Below are 24,091 nucleotides of genomic sequence, written 5' to 3' on the forward strand. Positions count from 1 at the left end.
TTTGAACAGAAAGATTATCAGGCAAAAATGACTACCTTAAAAGCATGCAACTTTTAGGATTTAGAAGTCTAAAATTCATGTCATTCATTGCAAATATTTCAATCTGTTGATTATTCACAGTAACGGATGCATTCATGTAATTATCCAAGAATCTCATAAACAAAGATAATTGAAGTTTTGCCCTATGTTTGATGGATCTGACAATCAAACAATCAAAAAAGGGAAAAAATTATTCTCTGTGATTATTTATCTTATGTAACATCTGTATCTCCACTAAGAGCAAGTTGAATGTGTGGATACAATCTCTATGTGTTCTCTAAGTTATCTCAGGAGTTCAGGGATAGGATGGTCAAGATTTTTCATGTTTTCATTCTCTAATAAGGTATAATATGGCTTCCATGCACATTTTCAAAGAACAAAAGAAAATATGAAGTGATAATCTACATATAAACCTCTTTAGCCAACCCCATGAGTAACTTAATACAATCATTGTAATAGATACATGTGTAAGAAATACATCAATGTTCTGCCTGCCATGGTTTCGTTTTTTTTTTTTTTAAATGGCTTTACAAAAATTAAACATTGGGAGCTAATTCTTTATTTTTCTTTTTAAATAATAATAGTTTTTAAAGTAGGTCTGCTTTTCTAATGAGTACTGGAATGCTTATGAATTACATTATTTTACCTGTGACCCCAACAGGATGAAGCTTTTTTACTTCCTTCTGTTTCTCTGCTTAGAAGAACAAAGGATTGGGAAGAACAGAAACAGTAGAGGACAGGTGCGTTTCTAAGAGTAAGACATGTTTTCCTCTGATTAAAAATGCTCCATATATTTTATTTCTGGTAAAAATAGAGTGCAAATTTTGAAGCAGGCATTCCTTGCTGGATGCTTAGAATAACATTATGCCCTTTTCTTCTTATATTAATGTATTCCAAGACTCTTATCACTGTTTAAAAAGTAGCTTGAATGCTTTGATATTCTACATCCAAGGATATTGATCTGCCTTATTATTTTTGGAAAGGTTAATGAAAAGAAAGTCCCTTTGCTTCACTCTGTTAGAAAACCCCACGACTCAATGTAGATAAAGTTCTAATTTTTATATTTGGAAACTACTTTAAAATAATTCAATTTGCAAAAGACAGTATTTTCTATTTCCTTTTTCACTGCTTTCTATAGCCTATTTACCTCTGTTATTCACTTAAGGAAATTATATAATAATTCATTTAAGACTTTCAGAATTATGGAGCCAATAGATGTTACAGAAGAAAAAAAAAAGATCTGTATCTCTTATTCTTAAAGAAGTATCTGTCTCCTCAATGGAAAAGAACTATAGCCTTTTCTTTCTCAATGAGATTTCTCATGGTCAAGTATAATTATTCAATTTTTTTCATACCCACATCTTCCCAATTTAGGAGAAATTCTCTTTAAAAATATTTAGAGCTTTAAACTCTGGTTGAGTTCCACTTCTACTAAGTTCAGAAGATGTTAATACGTCATTCCAAGAATATATGAAGTCAAAATGTCTATCCAAGATCCTCTTCTTCACAACCTATATATAGAAGAATGTGACAGCATTCATATATCCTGAATAAATTAGAAAGTCTATCAGAGAACAAGTGTGAGAGATACCAACTCTGAGCTGAATGAGGACACTTTCTCATCAGGGAAGATTTGTTTTTGCCTGCATCTTGGTAAAGTTGCTTTTTACCCTCTCAATTATTGGACAGAAAGTTTGTCTTCCCCCTAAGGCCATGTAAAGGAACACAGATGACTTCTTTGCATTTTTCCTTCCCTTCTTCAAGGCTTAATGAACTTTAGGGTGAAGTTTATAAAGCCCAGAACAGAGAGCTTGCTCGAGAACACTGTGAAGTGTCCGATGACGGTCTATTTTTTCCTATTTGTGAGAATCAGAGATGTGGAGAGCTTGTCCTTTTGCATTTATGTTTCAACACTTCAGTGTGACTTAACAAGATGTTTAAAGCTGAGGCTGGGGTAGAATAATTCTTGAGACTTAAGGGATGTTGAATTTCACACTCTATATAAGGGAGCTTAGCATACCAATCTTTGCTTTAGGGGAGAATCAGGAAGCTATTCTAGGGCTTGCTAAGTATCATAGTTGACACAGCAGAGAAATCTTTCACTTTTGGCTTCCTGCCATGCCCTGTGAATAAAGGAGTATGCCACAGTTATTTACAGGACTGTTTTTCCCTTGGGAGATTTAGTTCTAGTTCACTTTAACTCATTACTGATTCACGGGTTGCTGCTTTTGGCTAAATGTGTTAGAGAAGCAACGTTAGCTGAGAGGTTATCAAAATTTGCAATAGGCTCTTCCATCCTCCCATCCTTTTGGGAGTTTGCTGTCAAAAAATCCACTCAAGACACTGCCTTTCTTTCTTCTCTTCCATCCGTCCCCATGAGTACTTTTTCCAATTAAGGTCAGCTTATAAAAGGACTACATTTACTATTCGTGTCTCTATCATTTGCACTTTACAAGGCACTCTTTTTATTAAGCACCAGTCCATAAAATGCCTGGAAGTTCCTCCTTTTTTTCTATTCCCCACTGACAGGTGGCTTTGATGTAGAAGGAAGAAATGGATCTGCTCAACATTCCTAGCTCAAGTAGAGTCATAGGCTAGATGGCAAAAGTAGTTTAGCTGCTAAGACCCTTTGGCTGCATCATTAGACCAGCATGTAATTGTGTATTTTATAGTTAGCCCAGGGTAGGCTGAAATCATCATTTCCCCAAAACGGACTTAGCAATTATCTCGGTAGATTGGTGTTTGTTTATTGAGTCTTATCACTTTAGAATTAAAGAGTATGTCAAGAGAAACACTTTAAAGATAATCCCAGAGAATTTTCTATTATTCCCTGAATAATAGGAGAACAGACTTGTTTACTTAAAAATTGTGCTTAGAGACCAACAGATAAGGAAGCTATACAGATTGCCTTTGGCACTCATGGCATGTAAAAAAGTGAAGATTTTTGGTTTATGGAAACTAAGCCCAAACTACCATTTTGCACATCATTACAGTGATCCTGATTTGGACTGGTGCGAACCCAAATATATCCACTGTAAGAGCGTTTTCCTGCTCCACCAAACCCTAGACTATTGTGAAACTTTTGTTGAATTCAGTAGTACCAATTTAACCTATTAATTACTGATAGAAAGTACAAAAAAACTGTGTGACATTTGTGCCCAAGAGTGACTTAGCTAGTTTGTATGACAATTTCTCTGTGCTAATAAGTTGACTGGGGGAGTATAAATGACTAAAGGAGTAGGGTTACAAAAATCACATTATTGAACACAAAAGCAAATTTTTTTCAGCATCACCTTGATTTATTTTCCTAGTATTTTTTTCCTCAGATGGAAAAATAATTTCATCAAGAAAACAAATTCTTCTGCCAAAGTGAAAGAATTTTATGTTTTAATGCTTTTCTTTAAAAAAAAAAAAAAAGTCAACATTGAACTAGGGCATGTTCTGCTTCCCCACCCCCATTGTGCTGACTACATTTTAAAAAATCTATTGGCAGAAAACAAGATAGTTTCTTCAAACAGAGTGATTATGTTTTATTGCTATTTTGTTTAGTATATATTTTTCTCAATTGGGAAAAAAGTCTAGGTGAAAAAAATTACCTAACAAGAGAAGTAGTTTACATAGTCATAACATTTAAATTGTTGCCCAAAAACTGTAAAAAAAAAATTTTAATGTAAAATGTCACATAACTTCAAAAAACTTACCTCAATTGTCTATCATTTATCATGTACTATAAGTCAACTTCCTAAATAAGATTACAGTCCTTTATTATAAGCCCCTAGTGGTACTATAGTATACATTTAAAAAACACTACTACAAAAATTTTCTTTTCTTTTTGTTTTTGCCTATTGTGTACTTAGCTATAGATAATTTTTGAATAAAAAGCCTACGGTACATATAAATGCAATAGTTAACTGATCCTGTTTGCTGATGTCCTTTTTATATTCCACAGGTGACATCTTTTAATCCAGCATCTTCTCCTGTTTCTTGCCTTCCTTTTTCTTCTTCTTAGATTCTGCTGTGATTACAAAAAAGAGAGAGAGAAAGAGAAAAAGAGAAAAATGTCAAGTTATTAAATTACAGGGAAGAAATAGCCACATTTCTTATAATTGACCAGGAATGAAAAAATCAGATTGATACACAAGTTGCTTGCTCTTGGCAGTTTTCTTGGTAAATTGAGAAAAAACTATGTGTGTGCGTGCGTGTGTGTGTGTGTGTGTGTCTGTCTGTCTGTCTGCTTTTGCCAAAAGAGTGCCTGTGAGAGTGGGCAGGAGGAACATAGCCTGCTTCTGTGTTAATTCTATAAATGCCTGTTATCTTACTGGTTGCCTTTGCTTGATAGGCAAGATATTGACTTGGGATCCTGCTTAGAAAATAGAAATACAGCAGACATCTCTTAGTAAACTACCCAGGTCACTGCTCAATGGAAAGCTATGAGAGCTCCGCTTGGCACCTCATTTCCCCCACTCCCTTTCTGTGGGACTCTTTAGTAGTATATTTTCTGAGCAAACAATTCCAAAGTGGTTCCACTCCAGGTCAGCCCTTTGCTTATATATTTGGCCACCTATCTATATAGGAAGAAGCAGCTATAAACCAAATGTACTCTCTCTGAAGCTTTGCCTACAGGAACTCCTAGTTTGGGGTAAAACAAATGGAATGTGTCAACATAGGCTGTAGGAAAGGAAAACATTCAGGATTTCAATCAAAAGACTCCATTCTTTTCCATTCAGTCATCTTTCCACTTCTCTTTTCCTAACAGGAGAATGCAATACAGAATAGAACACATCTAATTTGGCTCCAAAGACAAAAATGGTCAGAGTCACTGGGCTAGCAAGTGAGTGGATATTGCTAAATATTTCTGAGCCACTTCTCCAATTTTGTCCATAGTAGCGGTAGAAATAGACTGGTTAAGTACAAGCTCTGGAGTCAGACTGCTGAAGTTTAAATCCTGGCCACATCATTAAGTTACTGTGAGACACTGAGAAAGTTAATTAATGTATTTGTTTCTTAGATTACTCATCTTTCAATAGGCATATGAAAAGTATCATAGCATATGATAGTAACCACAGGGTTTATATCCAAATTAAACTCGTTCTATAAAATCTACTGAGAACAGAATATGATACAATAGCATGTGGTCAATTAAGGATAGCATTTATCATTAGTGTGATAATAGAGCAAGAACAAGAAATCATTACCCTGTATAATTAAAATCCCTAATGATCATCAAGACATATTGATTGAGCAGGTCAATGAATGTGCTAAGCAACATAGGGTCACTGGGACAAAAACAATGACCAACTGGAATTAGGTCATTGTTCACTGGAGCATACAGCCTGTGTCCAAGAGGACCGTAAGACTTATGATGACAGAAGATATGATATGATGCCAACCAGAAATATTGTATGTTTCTCAGCTCATACTTAAGTAGAACTGGAAACTTTTCCATTTCTGTGTACTATCTCCATGACCTCTTCAAGTAGGTTCCAACGTCCATTACTCCCTAGTAGTATTTCTGTTCAATGTAATTGTCCTAATCTTCCTTTACTCAAATGTCAAGGGTACACCATATGCAATTGGGTCAGCAGTTTCTAAACCCAGGCTAAATTGTTGCCCATAATTGTATTCATTTCATTCATGTCTTCCTAAGTTTGCCCCACTTCTATAATAAAGAAATTTAACCTTTCACTCTCTCTAGTTTTGTTCGTTTTCTCAAATATCTACCTTTCACCCTGTGAGAGGTGTAATAACCAGAATTTCCAAGTGAAAGATACCTTTTAGGTCAAAGGAGATATTCCGTGTAATTTCTGAAAAATTATTCAGTGTCTGAAAATGTAATAATTCCCAAGTTTTGGTCAACATTTTAGGCAACAGCTGTATATTAGGATGGTATCTTCAGAGAACAATGTCGGACTTCAACTGAGACCTAACTCTGGTTTTTCCTGTCTCAGTTTCCTCATGTCCCTTCCTGGGAAACCCTCAGGAACTTGTTATCTTTTAGATCTCCAGCAGAGTGGATATCTAAGTAGCAATTTCCATATTTTGGCTAACATGTTCCTGTTTCATACATAAGTCTGAGCGGATGACACACTAATCAGGTTTTTGTATAAAAGTTTCATAAAACTTAAAATTATTCTGAACATAGGACACTATTTTATCTGCTAATGTAAAGTTGTCCATTTCAAAGAACACTTTGGGAATAGGAATCTGTCGCTAAATTCTTCTTGGTAAAGGCAACAGCACACTCTCTCTGTTATCTGAGCCTGACATTGGTGTTTTATTCATTAATGACAACTTTCTAAATCCCAGGAAATCAACCACTTGCTTATTAAATCTGCACAATGTCAATCAACTTATTTTTCTGACACAAGTGGCAAGTCATCATGGCACTGTCTGGACACCCTGCAGAACTTGAGTCCACTCTGGGCTCAATCTAAAGAGAAAAATGAAGAGTCTTCAGTAAAAAGTAGTGGAAGGAGGGAAGAATTCATATTTGCAATAAGGTCAGTTTAGTTTCTTACATAAAAAAGTGTTCAAATTTTTGTGAAAAAAAAATCAGGTCAGTATTATTGCTTCTAATCAAAAGCAGTTTTTTGTGACTTTTATGTGCATTCAACTGACAGACTAAATGAGCTTTGTCACTGCTTATCTCTGTGGCCTCAAAAACTTATTAACAACCTCTCAATCTTTACCTAGTATACATGAGGGATTTAAAATAGTATCACAAAATCTATGATCTAGAAAAAATGTGGTCCAACTCCCTTATGTAGTAGATGAAGAAACTGAAACATTCACATCATCCCTCTTTACTTCCATCTTCATACTTATGCTTGTTTTAGTTCCCCAAATACATTTTTCCTGTTTGTCTCTCTCTCTCTAGTCTCTGACCTTCAAATTCACTCTTCATTCCATCAACCCCACACTTCCACTACTACATATGTCTCATTAATGCCTCCCATTCTTCAGGTACCAGCATTGACATCACTTCTAGTTTGCTGACCTCTCAGTCTGAGTTAGAAGTTGTTTCTCTTTCCTGCTCTTGTTAGAGCACCTATCTCTAGCATCGTAATTGCCACCAAAATACAAGCTGTGAGAGGGTGCAGTTTCTACTCTCTGTTGTACCTCCAGCCCATGGCACAGGGCCTTGTGTATAAAGGCTGATTAGTAAAGCTTTAGTGAAAACAAATGGATCCATAACATGGCGATAATATGTCTCACCCGTCTTCCTTATGAAGGTTCTTTGAATTTTCTTTGCTTCTTTCCATCTTATCCTTTTCATATTATTTCCTCTTGGCCTGAGTGTTCCTTCTCCTACTACCCCAGTTTGCATAGTCAGTACTTAGTCATCCTTAAAATCTTAGCCTCAGCTTCATTTTCTCAGGGAAGCCCTCCAAGAGCTCTCAGATACGCAGACTCTATGCACAGACGCTCTCATTGTGCCTCTCATTTATTTTTCCAAAATTAGAACTGAACTATTAATTTTGTCTCTAATTATTTAGTATGTTTTTCCCTTCCTATGACAACAGAGACCCTATCTGTATTTTGCATCTGTATATTCTGTGCCTGGGACATAACAAGCACTCATGAAATACTTGCTGCATGCAGAGTGGATAAGTGAATACTTGAATGGGAAATAGTTCAACCCATTACTATGTAGAAAAGAGTGTTTCTCAAGGAAAGTAGGGAGTGTAAATCCAATTAGAATCTGGTCAAATTTCAGTCTATCTTTAAAGACAAATATTTTATGAAGAAGAAAATTTACAAACACACGTATATGAAATTTATCCAGGTTTCTTAACACTTTGTCTTTAGAATAGAGACCTGATTAAACTCTGCGGGTAAAGCTGTCCCAGTTTAGTCGCCTTTCAAGGTTAGAGTGAGAGAAATGTTTACTATGAGATGTGGGTCACAAATTAGCCTGGAGCAGGGTTATAATTAGTTAAAGTCAAATGCTTTTTTGTTGAAGTCATATAGTGGCTACTCTAGAAGGTTCTGAGAGCCAATAGGATTCCTACCCTGATGTGAACAGTAGGGCACTTTAGTTCACATTAAACAGAGCCAAATCAAGAGAAGGAAGTACACACACACCACACATCAAATAACACCCAGGGCCACATGTCCCTTGTCCCTGCCTGGATTGAGGCTGCAAAGCAGAAATGGATGCAAACAGAGAATGAGCCATTGTGAACATGTGAGAGTAAAGGACACCTGCCTGAAAGGTGACTTGTTCTGTTCCTACCAGGACATCACTGCACTGGAATCTCACAGCAGTGTCCTGGGTACATTTTAACTTCCTGGATTTTCAAACTTTCATCCTTTCTTTGGCCAGTTTTTGAGTTGATAGAGGCTAGTACTCATAATAATTGGGATACAGAGATGAGAAAAAAATAGTAGGTGTGTATTTTTGTATTTCTGTAACTTTGTGGGTTTTTAAAAATGTAAATACATTGTTTTAAGATATGTTTGAAAGTGTTCAGAAAGTCCTAAGGCTTTCCTAAGAAAAAGTACTCTAGAAAGGATTCCAGCTTCTTATATTGCTACGAATCATAGGATCCAAAGGGCCATGTTCACCATATTCTATCCAGAAAACTCAGAATTTACCCAAGGAAATTCTTTCAATGCATAAAAACTCCTGATAAGAAAGAAGACAGGCAGTGATATGTTTTGACTCTGTGTCCCCATCCAAATCTCACCTTGAATTGTAGTCCCCATAATCCCCATGTGTCAAGGGCAGGACCAGGTGGAGGTAATTGGATCATGGCAGCAGTTTCCTCCATGCTGTTCTGTGATAGTGAGTGAGTCTTATGAGAGTTGATGGGTTTATAAGTGTCTGGCGTTTCCCCTGCTTGCACTCATTCTCTTTCCTACCACCCTGTGAAGAGGTGCCTTCCACCATGATTGTATGTTTCCTGAGGTCTCCCCAGCCATGTGGAACTGTGAGGCAATTAAACCTCTTTTCTTTATAAATTACCCAGTTCTGGGTATTTCTTCATAGCAGCACGAGAATAGGCTAATCCAGTAAATACAGTAAGAAAAATGAGTAGAAATTAAGATGAGCCATGTTACAGTAAGTTCTGAGCCCATGTGGTTTTTTCCATGCTGAATAGAAAACAAAATCTTGATAAATGCTAATGTATTAAGTGACACCATGGCCTTTAGGTACAGTGAGACAATGAAAAAATCATGAAGTTTTTGTTAGAATCATACTAAGAACTAAGTCCTAATCTAGAGAATTGGTTCAAATAGATGTTTGCCACTTACCAGCTCTGTGATCTTGTGCAAATCAATCATTCTGCCTTTGTTTCCTATAAACTGTGGATAATAAAACCTATATCCTCCTCAGGGGGCCATTGTTAGTATCATGTGAGATTACGTCCTCTGCAATCTCATCTTACCACTAATGTTCTAAACACATTAATTTATTGATTCAGCAAATATGCACTCCATCTCCACTATTATAGATGCTAGGGTATAAAGGTGAATAAGACAAAACTCTGCCTTCACACAGCTGACATTACAAATAACACTTTCAAGGTGGCTTTATGGGAGAGTCTTTCAAAATTGTAAAGTACTTTAAAGTACATACTTATATTAAAGATCATGGGTACGTGGCAGCCATTTTTATGGTTTTGAGACCTAGTTTTCTTGTTGCTAATTTACTACTACAATCCAGAGACATGTATTATGAAAAATAGAGCAGCTAGAAGGAGGATTAATTACTAGACAGAAAGAGTATACCTACAGTATATTTACCCTGAAGGAAAAGGAGGGTTCCCCCTCTCGGGGTTATTTCATTTTTCTTACAAAGTATTAATTACTTGTCTCACTTAAAAAGTATTACAGACTCATAAAAACCAAAGAAACACAGACACACACACACACACAGATATATATATACACACACACACACACACACACACACACACACATATACATAGAGAGAGATTACTCTAACTTCACAATGTAGAAACAGCACTTTTAACAATGAGTTCTATTTATGTTTTCTTTCTATGACTTTACTTACGAATACTTTGACAGTTGACACAGTATTTTATGCTAAAAATTCAATTGTATCTATTTTCCACGCCATTGCATATACCTTGAAATGTGACCAAGTAATATTCCTTTATATTATCCTACTCCATATATTTTGTAACCTTTCATCTTTTGTAGGTCAGTTGGATAGTTCTGACCTCTTGTTATTATAAATAATGATGCAATGCTGATTTTGTTCACAAATCATTGAATGCTTAAATTTTGCCTTAGTATAGATTATTATAAAAGGATGTACTGGATCCAAGGGCAGGACATTTTAAAAACTCTAGATATGTACTGGGAAATTTAATCTTTGAAAGGAAGTAGTAATTTGAATTCTTATCAGCAATTTATATGAGTCTGTCACAGCAAAGTTACTCTTGAACAGCAAATAATCAAACAATATGCATCATCTGTTTTCCATCTTTTCACAGGCCCTTTGGAAATAGAATTGCCATGTAGTTGGTATAAGTAAACATCAACTCCCCACTTTCAACATTAAGAAAATCTCAGAGAAATCAAATTGGAAGTGGACCTTAAGAGAAAGACATATATCTAAAGATTTTTCAAAGACCTTAAGGGGAGATATTTTTCAAGAAGTAAGAAAGTAGAGAATTCCGAAATAAGCTTATCTCATTTTCTCAGTAAAAGGTCTTGCTTTGATTACTTATTTTCAGATGGCCTGGTGTGTATACAGAAAAACTAAAAAGGAAATTAGGAGATGAAATGATTTCAGATTGAGGGGAGCCCAGATTTTAACTAAAGTGAGTCAGCCCCTGTTTGCTGCTGACTTAAATAAAGTGCCTTTGGGTCATTAAAGCAGTGAAAGGAAGTATTGATTAGAATAGAAATATAAAATTTGCACCTTCTAAGAGACAGAATTCACTTTAGCTAAAAGAAGCTAAAATCATTCAGAAATGCACATTGCAGAGGTCAAGAGAGACAGCTGAAAGGAACAGCTGGAAGCATATCATCGAGACCACTGAAAGTCCACTTTTGAAGACATGTTCAATAAATCACAAGGACTCATTACAGAAAAAGGATCATATCCCTGTCAAACAGTACTATCACAATGTAAATATGTTCAAAAGCCTGGATATCACCAAGATCTTTTTAATGCTTTGTGAACCTAGTTAAAGTAACTCACTTGTGCTTAAGAATTAACTGCCTAGTCATCTAGAACTGCCTAATCCCTCGCCCCATGCCAGCTATGCTTCAGAACTGATAAAAAGGCTTGTCGAATTGTGAACATACAGCTCGGTGATTCAGGAACTAAAATCCAGGTACTGGTTGGCTAGGCTGCCTAACATGGCACTGTTCATTGCATTTCCAAATATTTCAGTTTAAATTGGAGTAGCATAAATTAAGTGGCACAATACAGAAAAATATTTCTGTTAAAAATCAAAAGTATAATCTTTTAAACATTTGCTTAATGTATTATTCACAGATATAGTTCAGTCTAATGCCTATGTAATAATTTTGTTGTTTCTTCTTTGATTTCTTATTTTGTAGTATCACTTGCTTCATTTCTTCTTTTATGGACTCAATGCATTTACTTCTATGATATGTGTGGAAAACATGTGTGTATGCATACTGCCCCTCAGTGCTACCCACATGCTGATACTTTGCTTCCTCCACATCTCTTCTTTCCCTTACTGTCCAACTTCCTCTTCATTCATCAATCTATTTCATAACAATACCTTCTACTCCTGCTCAACTATCTGCTCTTCCGCACTCATTTGCTTTCTGATATCAAGTATATGTGAATAAAAGATAGTACACATATTTGTGTCTAGATGCAGACTAAAAAACACATCTAGACAATTTCAGGACCTGTTTTGTCCCCACTCACTTTGGGAGCCGGCTCAGCTTTTAACTGCATCTCCTCAAAATAGAAAGTTTAGCTATGAAAGCACTAGTGAATAAAGCAGATTTAATAGAAGGTTTAGTGAAGATGAAATTACTCCATCAACCATGCAGAACAAAATTAATAAAAGTCCCCAACATGTCAGTTATTTTTCAAATGAACTCACCAGTTGCATCAGTAGACTAATCCATCTCTCTTCACCCAAACACTCCTCTCTACCATCTTTTCAAACTCTCCCCACTCCTGTCTCTCCATTTCTCCTTCTTTATAAGAAGGAATTGAGGTATCTGCAGCTTCTCCAAGTCATAAAGGGCCCATTTAGGATGCACTTTCTTTATACAGTAGAGTCAGGGGTGGGGGAATTAGCCACACATGAGCATGTTGGGATCAGTCCCTGATCTGACCCATATGCACATGTATACCAAATAGAAAATTGTCAATTAAACTCCTATTTGTAGCTCAAAACATGCATATCATCCTTATTTGTTATTTATGCACACACACATGCATTCATGTGTGCATGCACCTACACACATACACACAGAGAGAGAGAAAACCACAGACGTGGAATTAATGCTGAGTTTCTTTTGTTTAGCAAAAGCCTCTGCCCTTCCTCAATCTGTAGACCACTCTCAAGACTTTACATTTCTTGACAGTGACTATCCCACACCACACAGATTCATCGACTTCTAAACCCAAACACAAAAGAATGATTTATCTCTGATATGACATTTAAACGTTTAAGAGCTTATTTCTGCAATGATGAGGGTAGAGGTAGAAAATTTGCCTTATTATAAATTATTGTAAATTAGAAATGAAATGTAGTATCATAAACAGTAATAAGTAGTTCCCACTTAGCTAATCATTATTTTCTATGATCATATCTAACGTTTACTTTAATATAATATAGCTAGTACCCCTAGGAAATCAAATAATAATTTGTGAGAAAAGGGCAAAGTTTGAACTCCAATATATTTAAAATTTTAGTAGGTACAGTCCCATAAATGTTTTTCCTATTCATAACCAAATAAATGTTTATTTTGGTTCAAAAAATTGTAGATATAGATATAGTTAAATAGAATCAGTTATTATGGCCTGACTTGCATCCCTCCCGAAAATTCATGCTGAACTCCTAACCCTTGTTTCTCGGAGTGAGAACATATTCTAGAGATAGAGTCTTTACAGATGCAATTAAATTAAAATGAGGGCATTCAGATAGACCCTAATCCAATGTGACTGGTGCATTTACAGGAAGAGGAAATTTGAACATAGACACATATAGTGAGGACACAAGGAAAAGATAGCTGTCTATAAACCAGGGATAAGGGCCTCATAGGGCACCAACCCTGACAATACCTTGACCTCAGACTTTCAGCCTCCAGAACTATGAGAAAATGAAGTTATATTTAATCTACTGAGTCTACGGTACTCTGTCATGACAGCCCCAGCAGACGAATGCATCCGTGAATTCGATTTCAGACTATATTTCATTTTTGTGTACCTTCAGAGCATTCTCATCAGCTGTAGAGGTGCAAAGTAGGATGTTAGTTTATTGTTATTTTTAAATTTGTCCTCCAGAATTAAATTAATTTTTAAATTTTCAGTCATTTAAATATGTAACTTAGGTGCTAAGTAATATAAGGTTTTATGCTCACCAGTAATGTCACAAATCTTACTGCATTAATTCTTTCACCCTCTTCAAACATGTCCTCCCAGCTGTAAGCAGGTGAGTTATTCCCCACTACGTGATTTCTTCTTTCCCAAGAGACCCAGCAGTCTGTCTATAGCAGCAGCAGCAAAAGGTAGATCTAAAGATCTTTGTCTATACTTTACATGTTTTTAGACAGCAGCCTTCAGAGCAGCTTAATTTATTACTCTTGTACATCTAGGTGAAGATCCGAAAACATTTTTTTCTATTTTCTGTAAGAGTAAAATTAATTTTTGAAAGCCTAGCAAGAAAGAGGGCCATGAATGTGTTAACCTGCCATCAATATCTGTGGGCCTTGCCGCCTGCATGCATGAACACTAGGATACTAGACCAACTTTGCTTTCTTCTTGCTCTTTGGATTCCTGATGAGTTGTACAAATTGTTTGCTGCTCTAGAAAAAGTCTTTATTCTTTTATTTTCACAGCCTCTGTGCACTGAGCAACAACCAGCCTGCTCTGATTTCCCTGTAGGTTTGTATCAGTGAGAAGCAGAGCAGACTGGGAGTGTGTCAAATGTCCCCACCAGCAGTTCCAGTTACCAGGAGAGCCATCCCTTGAATCGTGGTGAAGTACCAGAATTGCTAGGAATCTCATAGCGGAGGGAAGACAGTCATGAATCCAGGCCAGGGCCCAGCCTGGGAGAGCTCTGGGTTAACAAGGCACCTTGCTGTTCACCCTTACTCTCAAGGAACATAGCTGCTATAAAGAACCCCGGATTGAAAATGCAGCACTAAGAGTGATCATTTGTTTTCAGAGTAATTTTTATACAACGACAAGCTCAGGACTTGTTAATTATCCAACAGGACTCAATCAATCATAAATAACTCTGAATATGCTTATATGAATGTTTAGGATTATCACGGAAACAAAAAACAAATTATTAATTTCTTTTAGAATATCTAAAGAGATCCGGCAGTGATCAGTTGGTTTGGGAAGCACTGGTACAATGGAAAAGAACTTGAAACAGATTGTCCTGACTTCAAGTTCAAGTCTGATCTTTCACTGTCTGGGTAACTTCGTGAAAGTTGCAACCTTAGTGTGTTATTTTGTAAAATACGAAGATAACTACTTTAGGCTGCCATGTGGCTTAAGTGAGACAATGCAGGCTAAGGGCTTATATAATGCCTGTCATATCATAAATACTCAATAAATAGGATATACTTTTACAATACTCAATAAATAACAACAGGTACAATTTAAAATACAAGTAGAAAGCCTCAGTTCAGAAGTTAGAAGAGAGAAATGCAAAAGCTTCAGGAAGGAAAAAGGAGGTCCCGAAACCCAATAACTAATATGCAGCTTTCCTTAGTACTAATTATTCTATAGCTGTTTTGTGAGTATACAGCTAATGATCCCTTGAGCATGGAATGTGCCCCGGGAGATGAAAGCAGACACACAGTTTGAAGTAAACCTACAAATATTTATAGTTCCTAGTTCTCACATCTGCCCCAGCAATTAGGACCAAAAATTCTTTAATAAGGAGGGAAGTAAAACACAAAAATGACTCTGATTCCAGGTGAGCTCATTGTGCCTTAACAGTGATTTCTCTATACATTTTTGAAGCCAGTGTGAATGATGTAGTCTAGTGAGCTTTACCAGGACAATTTAGTTGGATACATCATTCATTCATTCAAGTCAGTATTCTTCCTTGAGTTTTCTCATGGGCGAGGGACTATGAGATGTAATTTTCTTTTTTTTTTTTTCAATTATATTTTAAGTTCTAGGGTACATGTGCACAATGTGCAGGTTTGTTACATATGTATACATGTGCCATGTTGGTGTGCTGTACCCATTAACTTAATTTTTAATGGTGAATAAGAGGTAGTATTCAAAGAGTTTTCCTGTTAGGAGAGGCAAACATGCCCTCGGTACAGCATAATGGATGCCTTATCAGAGGAGTGACATCTCCTCTCAGAGGAGACAGTGACTTAATATTTGGGAAGGGAAATCTGGCAAGTTTTAATACTCATCCCTTTTCTAGTCATTGAGCAAAACAAGCAGTTTCTGACCTGAAGGACTTTGAACTTCCCCTTGTTTCATTTAGAACCCCAGTATGGCTAGTCCCTTCTCTCGCTTCCAAACCAACTTCAAAAGTTACCTTGTCCAAGAGGCTTTCCCGGATTACTCTATCTCACATACTCCTTTCCTATCACTCTATCACTTGGCTCTGTTTAGTTTTTAAGGTCATTTATGCCAAGATGTACTTGCTGATTTAGTTATTATTTATTTCTCTCTTTCCTTCATTGTCTACTCACCACCACCACCAGTAGAACATAGCAGTCAGAGGGAAGGAACCATGTTTGTCTAATATCATTAGCACTTCACATACTGTGTGCTCCATTGCAGGCTCTTAATAGATTTTATAAAAACCTGAATACATTAGAAACAATGCTAAAGGACTCTCCACTTCTCTTTCTCATAGCATTTGCCACTCTATGTGGTACATTGGAATTTATCTCTCTGCTTCTCCTACTACACTGTAAGACCAGTAAGGTCACTAATTTATCCCTGGTGCTAACTAGAGCACATAGCACTTGCTCACTAAAATATTTGTTGAAAGAACAGTAGAAATGTATGAAAGAATAGAAGAAGGAAAACAGTTCTAGGTTTCAAGAACTACAGATGCAAAGAAATGGACACATAAGACATCATGGCCCAGTCTGCCATCTCCTGGAGTTTGGGAGTCTGGTATGGCTGGGGCAGAGCTTGTAAGCAACGTCTAGAGAAAGGATCAGGCAAGTACCCAGCCAAGAAGATACATTAGCAAGACAGCCTGGTAAGGATTCAGGGCGGGTCTAAAATTCATTCGCTTTCTGAGGTAAGAAACTTAGATACCTGTATAAAATTGACACAGAGGAAGGAGCTGTGCATGCTGCAGGAGCTCTAGAGTTGACTGCCTTGCATTTAAATCTTCTGCATATTAGTGGTATAACCTTGTGCTAGGTATATGTATTAGTTCATTTTCACACTGCTATAAAGACACTACCTGAGACTGGGTAATATATAAACCAAAGAGGTTTAATTGACTCACAGTTCTGCATGGCTGGAGAGGTCTCAGGAAACTTACAATCATAGCTGAAGGCGAAGGGAAAATAAGGTATGTTTTACATGGCAGCAGCAGACAGCAAGAGCAAGGAAGTACCACACTTTAAAACCATCAACTCTCATGAGAACTCACTCACTATCAGGAGAACAGCAAGAGGGAAACCACCCCCATGATACAATCACGTCCCACCAGGTCCCTCCTTCAACACTAGGGGTTACAATTGGAGATGAGATTTGTGTGGGGAAACAGAGCCATGTCATTGTCTAAATTCTCTATAGCCTCAGTTTCCTTGTATATAAAATTGGATGTAACAGTGACTATTTCACAGAGCTTTGTGAATATTAAATGACACCCTGTGTGAGCAATGAACTAAACTTTACTCAAAACACACTAAGCTCTCCATAAATATAAACTATAATCACTATTGTTGTAATCACCATCATTCTCCTTTTGCCTGAAAAGGTGCTAAAGGAAAAACACCTACTTCAAGAAATTCATCTGGAAGAAAGGAAATCGTCTTTAAAATACTGCATATTTACCAAGCATTCTTACTTATAGTGTTTCATTTTATCTTTATAACAATGCTATGGTGTATTCACTGTCAACTCTAATTTAGAGAAGACAAAATAAGTATCATTCTACCAAGAAAAGGACAGAATTAGATCCCTCCATTACCAGTACGGTATTATGGATGGAAAATAAAACATAGGTGTTGAAAGACGTTTTCTCAAGCAGAATAAAAAAGAAAGAAAAACTTGAGAACCAACGGAGTACAAGTGTTTTCCTCTGATCAAGAGGAACAGAATTCCCACAGGGTACCCCATGCTGCCTCTTCTGGCCAAGTACAAGGGCAGTAATCATCAACATCTTTAGGGGGCCTTGGAGGGGAGGGAACCAGTCCCAGGCCAGCCTGTGGTGGGATTCTGCCCCCTCACCTCTCTCAACACAGTTAAAAGTCTCCCAGCCTAGCAAAGCCCATCCATACAGTGTTGCCATGCTCACTCCTAAGGGATGTCAGAGCCCAGAACATAGACAGAAATGTTGGGGGGAACTTCTTTTATCTTTAAAAGAACTAACAAAAGAATCTATTTAGCTGGGGAGAGAATTGAGAATGCTGAGAATATCACTTTCCTGACCCCTTTTTTTCCCATGTAATAATCAGCTGCCAAAAGCTGTGTCCTGCACACAGTTGAGTCTTGCACTTAAACAGTTTCTGTTCTTTTGATCTTTAAAGATGAATTGTCAAACATAAGAGAGGGCTAGGCGGCTTTCCAAAAAAGAGCAGCAAGATGGCAAAACTTTTAGAAATAGGAAAAAAGAAAAAGAATTGAGGTTATCAAGAGCAGGAAAATTGAACGAGGATCTGGTAACAGCAGTGTGTGACTTCGTATGGACCACAGGAGGGACTGACATTCATTCCCTGACTCACTTGTAGCACAGACATCTCTCCATGTGTTCCCATCTCTGCTGTCCCAGAAACAATCTGAGAATTTCCCTTTTCCCAACAAACTTGGAGGCTGGCTTATCTGTACTAAAAAGGGCTTCACAGTACCCTTCATTTATGCATCTGATTTAAAAAGCAACAACTAATAATTGCCAGGTACTAGAATGTTCCAAGATGATCATTAGGCAATATCAGCTGTGGCTGGAAGGATCCTCTCAGCTCTCACTGGAGCCTCTCACACAAGCCACAGCCCCTGCTCCAGCTTGGCTCTGCACTCCAGTGACAAATACCAGAAGCCTGCTCCATGGGCTGCACCCTACCCTGACCCACGCAGACAGGACTGCCTATAGAAGAGCCACAGCACCCCGACAGATGGGTCCATCCGGGCAGGGATGCTTGTTCTTGCCATCTTCTAATTCCATCGTGAGCCATCATCTAAAGGGACCACTGAAAAACACGTGTGGCTTGGAGAAGAGTGATTTGCCCTCTGAATAGTTCTCTGTCGCCAGGCTAGAGTGCAGTGGCGCGATCTCGGCTCACTGCAACCTCTGCTTCCTGGGTTCAAGCTATTTTCCTGCCTCATCTTCCCAAGTAGCTGGGACTACAGGGATGCGCCACCACACCCAGCTAATTTTTGTATTTTAGTAGAGATGAGGTTTAACCATGTTGGCCAGGATGGTCTCAATCTCTTGACCTCATGATCCACCCACCTCAGCCTCCCAAAGTGCTGAGATTACAGGCGTGAGCCACTGTGCCTGGCCTACTCTGACATTTTATGCAAAGCTGTTAGCAGAGACAGACTCTATTTTCCAACTTTCTTCATTGTTTGCAGATCAATTATTTCTGCAGAAAATAAAAAGTAACTGGTAATTCCAATGAGGAGAGATCCAACTCTGTGTACAATGGTGTAATCACCAGTTCTAATATAAGATTACCCTTGGCAATTTTTCCCCATGGGGTGGCATCAATGCGTCATCTAGCCCCAGAGGAGAGAGGGGTAAGTCTAATGATATACCCCACCACATTTTGACATTCTTGCACACTGTGGTAGATTTGCTCACTACATGCCATGCAAGACCCTTGAAGCTTCCCTTCTTGTGTTTAGAGGTAGAATCTAGAAAGTTAAATACTCATTCCAGGATGCTTCATAGCAGGATTTTCCATGTGACCAAGTTTGTATCAAGCAGGCACGCTTAAATGAGATGTGGAGGTAGAAGTGACCAACTAGAAATAGGGGTCAAATGTGGGGAGACTGGATAGTCCCTTGAGAAAGGGGACAGAAGTGTCTGGTTTTGGAAGGACACCTGTGGTGGACTTTCCAGTGTTCAGTTCTAAGTATTGTATGTGCTGAACAGACAGTAATTGAAGCAGAAGGATTTCTGCTAGATCAGTGACATGTGGTGTGAGTAGATATTTCTTGCAGATCTGTTGACTTTGGCTGCATTATTCCTGGTCTTGCAGCAATCCAAGCCAGATCTTTGGCCCTCCCAGAGATTCTTTGAGCTATATAATACCCTTGAATAGACCTCTTTTGCTTAACGAGCTAGAGTAGATCTCGCTGTATCTAAAAGCTTTTGACAGATAACAATGTTTTAACTAATTTAATTAATCTATATTAATTAAACTCAATCTCTTTTCTTAAGAAATTAAAATCTCAAGTGTCCAACACAATTGTTCACCAATTTATCCCTGCCAGACTCTGGTAATCATTAAGCAAATTCCAGCTACAATCTTTCAGTCAAGCAATGAACCTTTCCCAGAGTAATACTGCCTCCATCCCTGGGAAAGCTAAATTCCCGATGTGCACTTTCAATTCTTATTTCTGCATAAGAGCATGAATATTCTCTCTGCTTCTTAGTATAGAATATCAAAGTGAATAACTAAAAGCTCTCCTCAGGTTAAGTGGGATTCTAACTCAAGACAATCTTCAACCAAGGGTTTCCAACTTCACATCTAGTATTGAAATTGCAGACTGAGGCTAGAGTGTAGAATCTGTATGACATTGACACAGCAAAATAAGGATTGCTTCTATACCTCAAGAGGTAATGCTGTTAGAATGGACTATGATGAATTTTAAGGCAATTTTTAACCAAAGTCTGTGGGATATTTAGTAATTTCCTGGTGTTTGGATAGCAACACTCGATATTACGCTTCTCCCTATCTCCTAACCAAGTCACTTAATCTTTTAGCTTTATTATTACCAATCAAGTAGCAAAGATATTCTCCAGCCTTTCCTCAATTTAATGCTGGGTATTCACCGACTTGCCAACATATTTATGTTTCATTCTAAAATTTGAAGAGTATGATTTTCACACTGAAAACCAAGTGGTTTGCATATTAATCCACAGCTATTTCCCAAAACAAAAGTGGTCAGGAACTAAGCAAAGAAGTTCTCTAAAATGAAAAACAAACAAAAATCAAACAAACAAAACAGATACTGATCGTATGTTTGATTAGAATGATAAAGACAGGAAAAGAAGGCACTTTCTGATGATGAGCTGAGTGACTAGATTATATGTAATACAGTTACGCACCACATAGCAATGTTTCAACCAAGATGGACCATGTATAGAACTGTGGTCCCACGAGGGTACAGTAGAGCTGAAGAATTCCTATCACTGATTAACATTGGAAGGCGGCACATTACTCACATGTTCATGGTGATGCGGATGTAAATAAACTTACTGCACTACTAGTCTTGTAAAAGTAACACAGACAATTATGTACAGTCATAATACTTAACAGTGATAATAAATGACTATGTTACTGGTTTATGTATTTACTATACAATACTTTTAATCATTATTTTAGAATGTATTCCTTTTTCTTGCTAAAAAAAGTAAAAAGCTAACTGTAAAACAGCTTCAGGCAAGTCCTCTGGAAGGTATTCCAGGAGGAAGCATTGTTATCATAGGAGATGATGTGTTACTGTCCCTGAAGACCTTCCAGTGGGACAAGATGTGGAGGTGGAAGACAGTAATGTTGATATTCCTGACCCTGTGTAGACCTAGGCTAATGCGTGTGTGGGTCTTAGTTTCAACAAAAAGTTTTAAAAAACTAAAAATGCTTATGGAATAAAGATATAAAGAAAGAATATATTTGTTATAGTTATGCAATGTGTTTGAACTTTAAATGTTATTTTAAAAGAGTCAACGGTTAAAAAAATTAAAAACTTTATAAGCTAAAAAAGTTACAGTAAGCTAAGTTTCATTTATTGTTGGAGAAAGAAAAATATCTTCTCATAAATTTAGTGTAGCTTCAGTGTACTGTGTTTATAGAGTCTATGGTATTGTACTCTAATGTCCTACGCCTTCACATTCACTCACTGTTCATTCAGTGACTCACCCAGAGCAACTTCCAGTCCTGCAAGCTCCATTCATGGTAAGTGCCCTACAGAGACGTACCATGTTTTCTTTTATACCATATTTTTACTATATCTTTTCAATAATTAGACTTGTTTAGATACACAAATAGCTATCACTGTGTTACAATAACCTACAGTATTCAGTACAGTAACATGCTGTATAGATTTGCAGCCTGGGAGCAATCGGCTATCCCTTACAGCCTAGGTGCACAGTAGTCTACACATCTAGGTTTGTATAAGTGCACCCTATGATATTCACACGAGAATGAAATTACCTAAGGATACATTTCTCAGAACATATCCTTGTTGTTAAGTGACACATGACTGTAATTAAACTCAAATTTTGAAAACGACTGATTTTCCTCATGACTGCAATGCCCTTTACTGATCACTATAAAAAGTCCCTTTCCTATCATTCTCATGTTTGAAATAAGGCAGAAAAATGACATCAAAAGAGAACAAAACCTGGGACTGACTCCACTACCAGAAAACAGAATGGACACGGATAAGTCATTGATTTTCTCTGTCCTCATTTGTTCTATAGGTATTAGATCAGATATTAGGCAAGGTCCCCAGAAGCTCTGCCATTTAAAGCTTCTAGACATAAAGATTCATCTAATAAATATGACCAGAGTTGCCTGAGTTTATAATACCAAGAAGCAGTATTGTACAATTGAAAGGGTAGTGGGTCTTTGGTATCCGTCTGACTTTAAATTTGAATCTGGTTGTGCAGCTTGCAAGCTGTGAAACCTCAAGTGAGTTGCTTAACATTTCTGAGACTATGCTTTTTCATGTATAAAGTAGGATAAATAAAATGTATGCTTAAAGTTGCTTTAAGGCTCAAATTAAATGACTGGGAGCTCCTACCCCAGTGTCCAAAAATTAGTGAGTTCCTGACTTCTCTCTATGTCCTTCACATATTGAATTAAAATAAGAAAAAATCTTGATGATGTACTCTTTCCTGAAGGAAGAAATAATTTATAAATGCATCATTTTGAGAAAAGCTTCGATAAATGACTACTGCGGTTTCCACCCAAAAGAAAGGAACTCAGTATATTGAAAAGGTGTCTGTACCCCTATGTTTGTTGCAGCACTGTTTACGATAGCTAAGATTTGGAAGCAACCTAAGTGTCTATCAATGGATGAACAGATAAAGAAAATGTGGTACATATACACAATGGAGTACAATTCAGCCATTAAAAAGAATGAGATTCAGTCATTTGCAACAATATGGATAGAAATGGAGGTCATTAGGTTAAGTTAAACAAGACAGGCACAGAAAGAGAAACATTGCATGTCCTCACTTATCTGTGGGATCTAAAATCAAAACAAACTCAAGGACATAGAGAGTAGGATGGTTACCAGAGGCTGGGAAGGGTAGTGATGGGGGGTTAGGATGGTTAATGGGTACAAAAAAGTAGAAAGAATGAATAAGACCTACTATTTGATAGCACAGCAGGGTGCCTAGTCAATAATAAGTGTACATTTTAAAATAACGTAAAGAGTGTGATTAGGTTGTTTGTTACTCCAAGGATAAATGCTTGAGGAGATGGACACTGCATTCTCCATTATATGCTTATTTCATATTGCAGGCCTGTATCAAAACATCTCATGTACCCCATAAATATATACACCTACTATATATCCACAAAAATTAAAAAGAAAAAAGGCAAAGTTCACCTCCTATTTCAAAGGAAATTAAAACCCATGGAGGTTAGTTCATACCCCTTTGTGATTTAGGTGAAAAATCAGCAGAATACAAAAGATCATATGAATTTAGAGTTAGACGAATCTTGGCACTGTCATTTATTAGAGATATACCCCTGGTCAAATAAACCAGTGTTCTTCAGTTTCCTTCATAATAATACCCACCTGCAAGGATATATGGGACTTTCTAAGTCCCATATGGACTTTACTGTATGGAAAACACCTAGAGCAATGTACAGCAGTAGAAACTGAATAGCGATAATGATAGTACAGATTCCATTCATCACTATTTGCTTTCCCATTGACTAGTAGAATGTGAGCTATCTTAAAGTTAGAGATGTGCAAAGGAAAAGCTGTAATATCTATCCAAGTTTATTTGAGAAAAATAGTACAAAAATAAATACAACTCACATATGCCACTCATTACATTTTGGTTTAAACTAGGAAAAATATGCCATGGAATGTGTGTGTGTGTGTGTGTGTGTGTGTGTGTGTGTGTGTCCCCTACAAAGATTTTATATCTGACACATCTTCCTGGTTCAACTCCTACAATAAGAATATTCTTTTTTCCAGGCATGGTGGCTCACGCCTGTAATCCCAGTACTTTGTGAGGCCAAGGCGGGTGGATCATTTGAGGTCTGGAGTTCAAGACCAGCCTGACCAACATGGTGAAATGCTGCCTCTACTATAAAGACAAAAAAATTAGCCAGGTATGGTGGCACATGCCTGTAATCCCAGCTACTCAGGAGGCTGAGACAGGAGAATCACTTGAACCCAGGAGGCGGAGGTCACAGTGGGCCAAGATTGTGTCACTGCCCTCCAGCATGAGTGTCAGAGTGAGACTGTATCAAAAATATATATATATATATTCTTTTTGCAGAGTGT

At 37.3% G+C, this 24,091-nt stretch overlaps 1 protein-coding gene across 3 annotated transcripts in view; it reads right to left on the reverse strand.

The window, feature by feature from the left end:
* Positions 1-3,316: 3,316 nt before the first annotated feature.
* The window catches only part of PTN (pleiotrophin), a 121,886-nt gene continuing 101,111 nt past the window's right edge, over positions 3,317-24,091 (reverse strand). For 2 of the 3 annotated variants that reach the window (XM_025380286.1, XM_025380287.1), the window contains one exon: positions 3,317-4,054. In XM_025380286.1, coding sequence (XP_025236071.1) covers positions 3,999-4,054 — 56 coding nt within the window. In that variant the 3' untranslated portion in view covers positions 3,317-3,998. The remainder of the gene's footprint in view (positions 4,055-24,091) is intronic. The other variant, XM_025380288.1, reaches the window with a different exon arrangement.

Source organism: Theropithecus gelada, chromosome 3 (genome assembly GCF_003255815.1).
Source record: "Theropithecus gelada isolate Dixy chromosome 3, Tgel_1.0, whole genome shotgun sequence".
In the NCBI taxonomy this organism is placed as follows: Eukaryota; Metazoa; Chordata; class Mammalia; order Primates; family Cercopithecidae; genus Theropithecus; species Theropithecus gelada.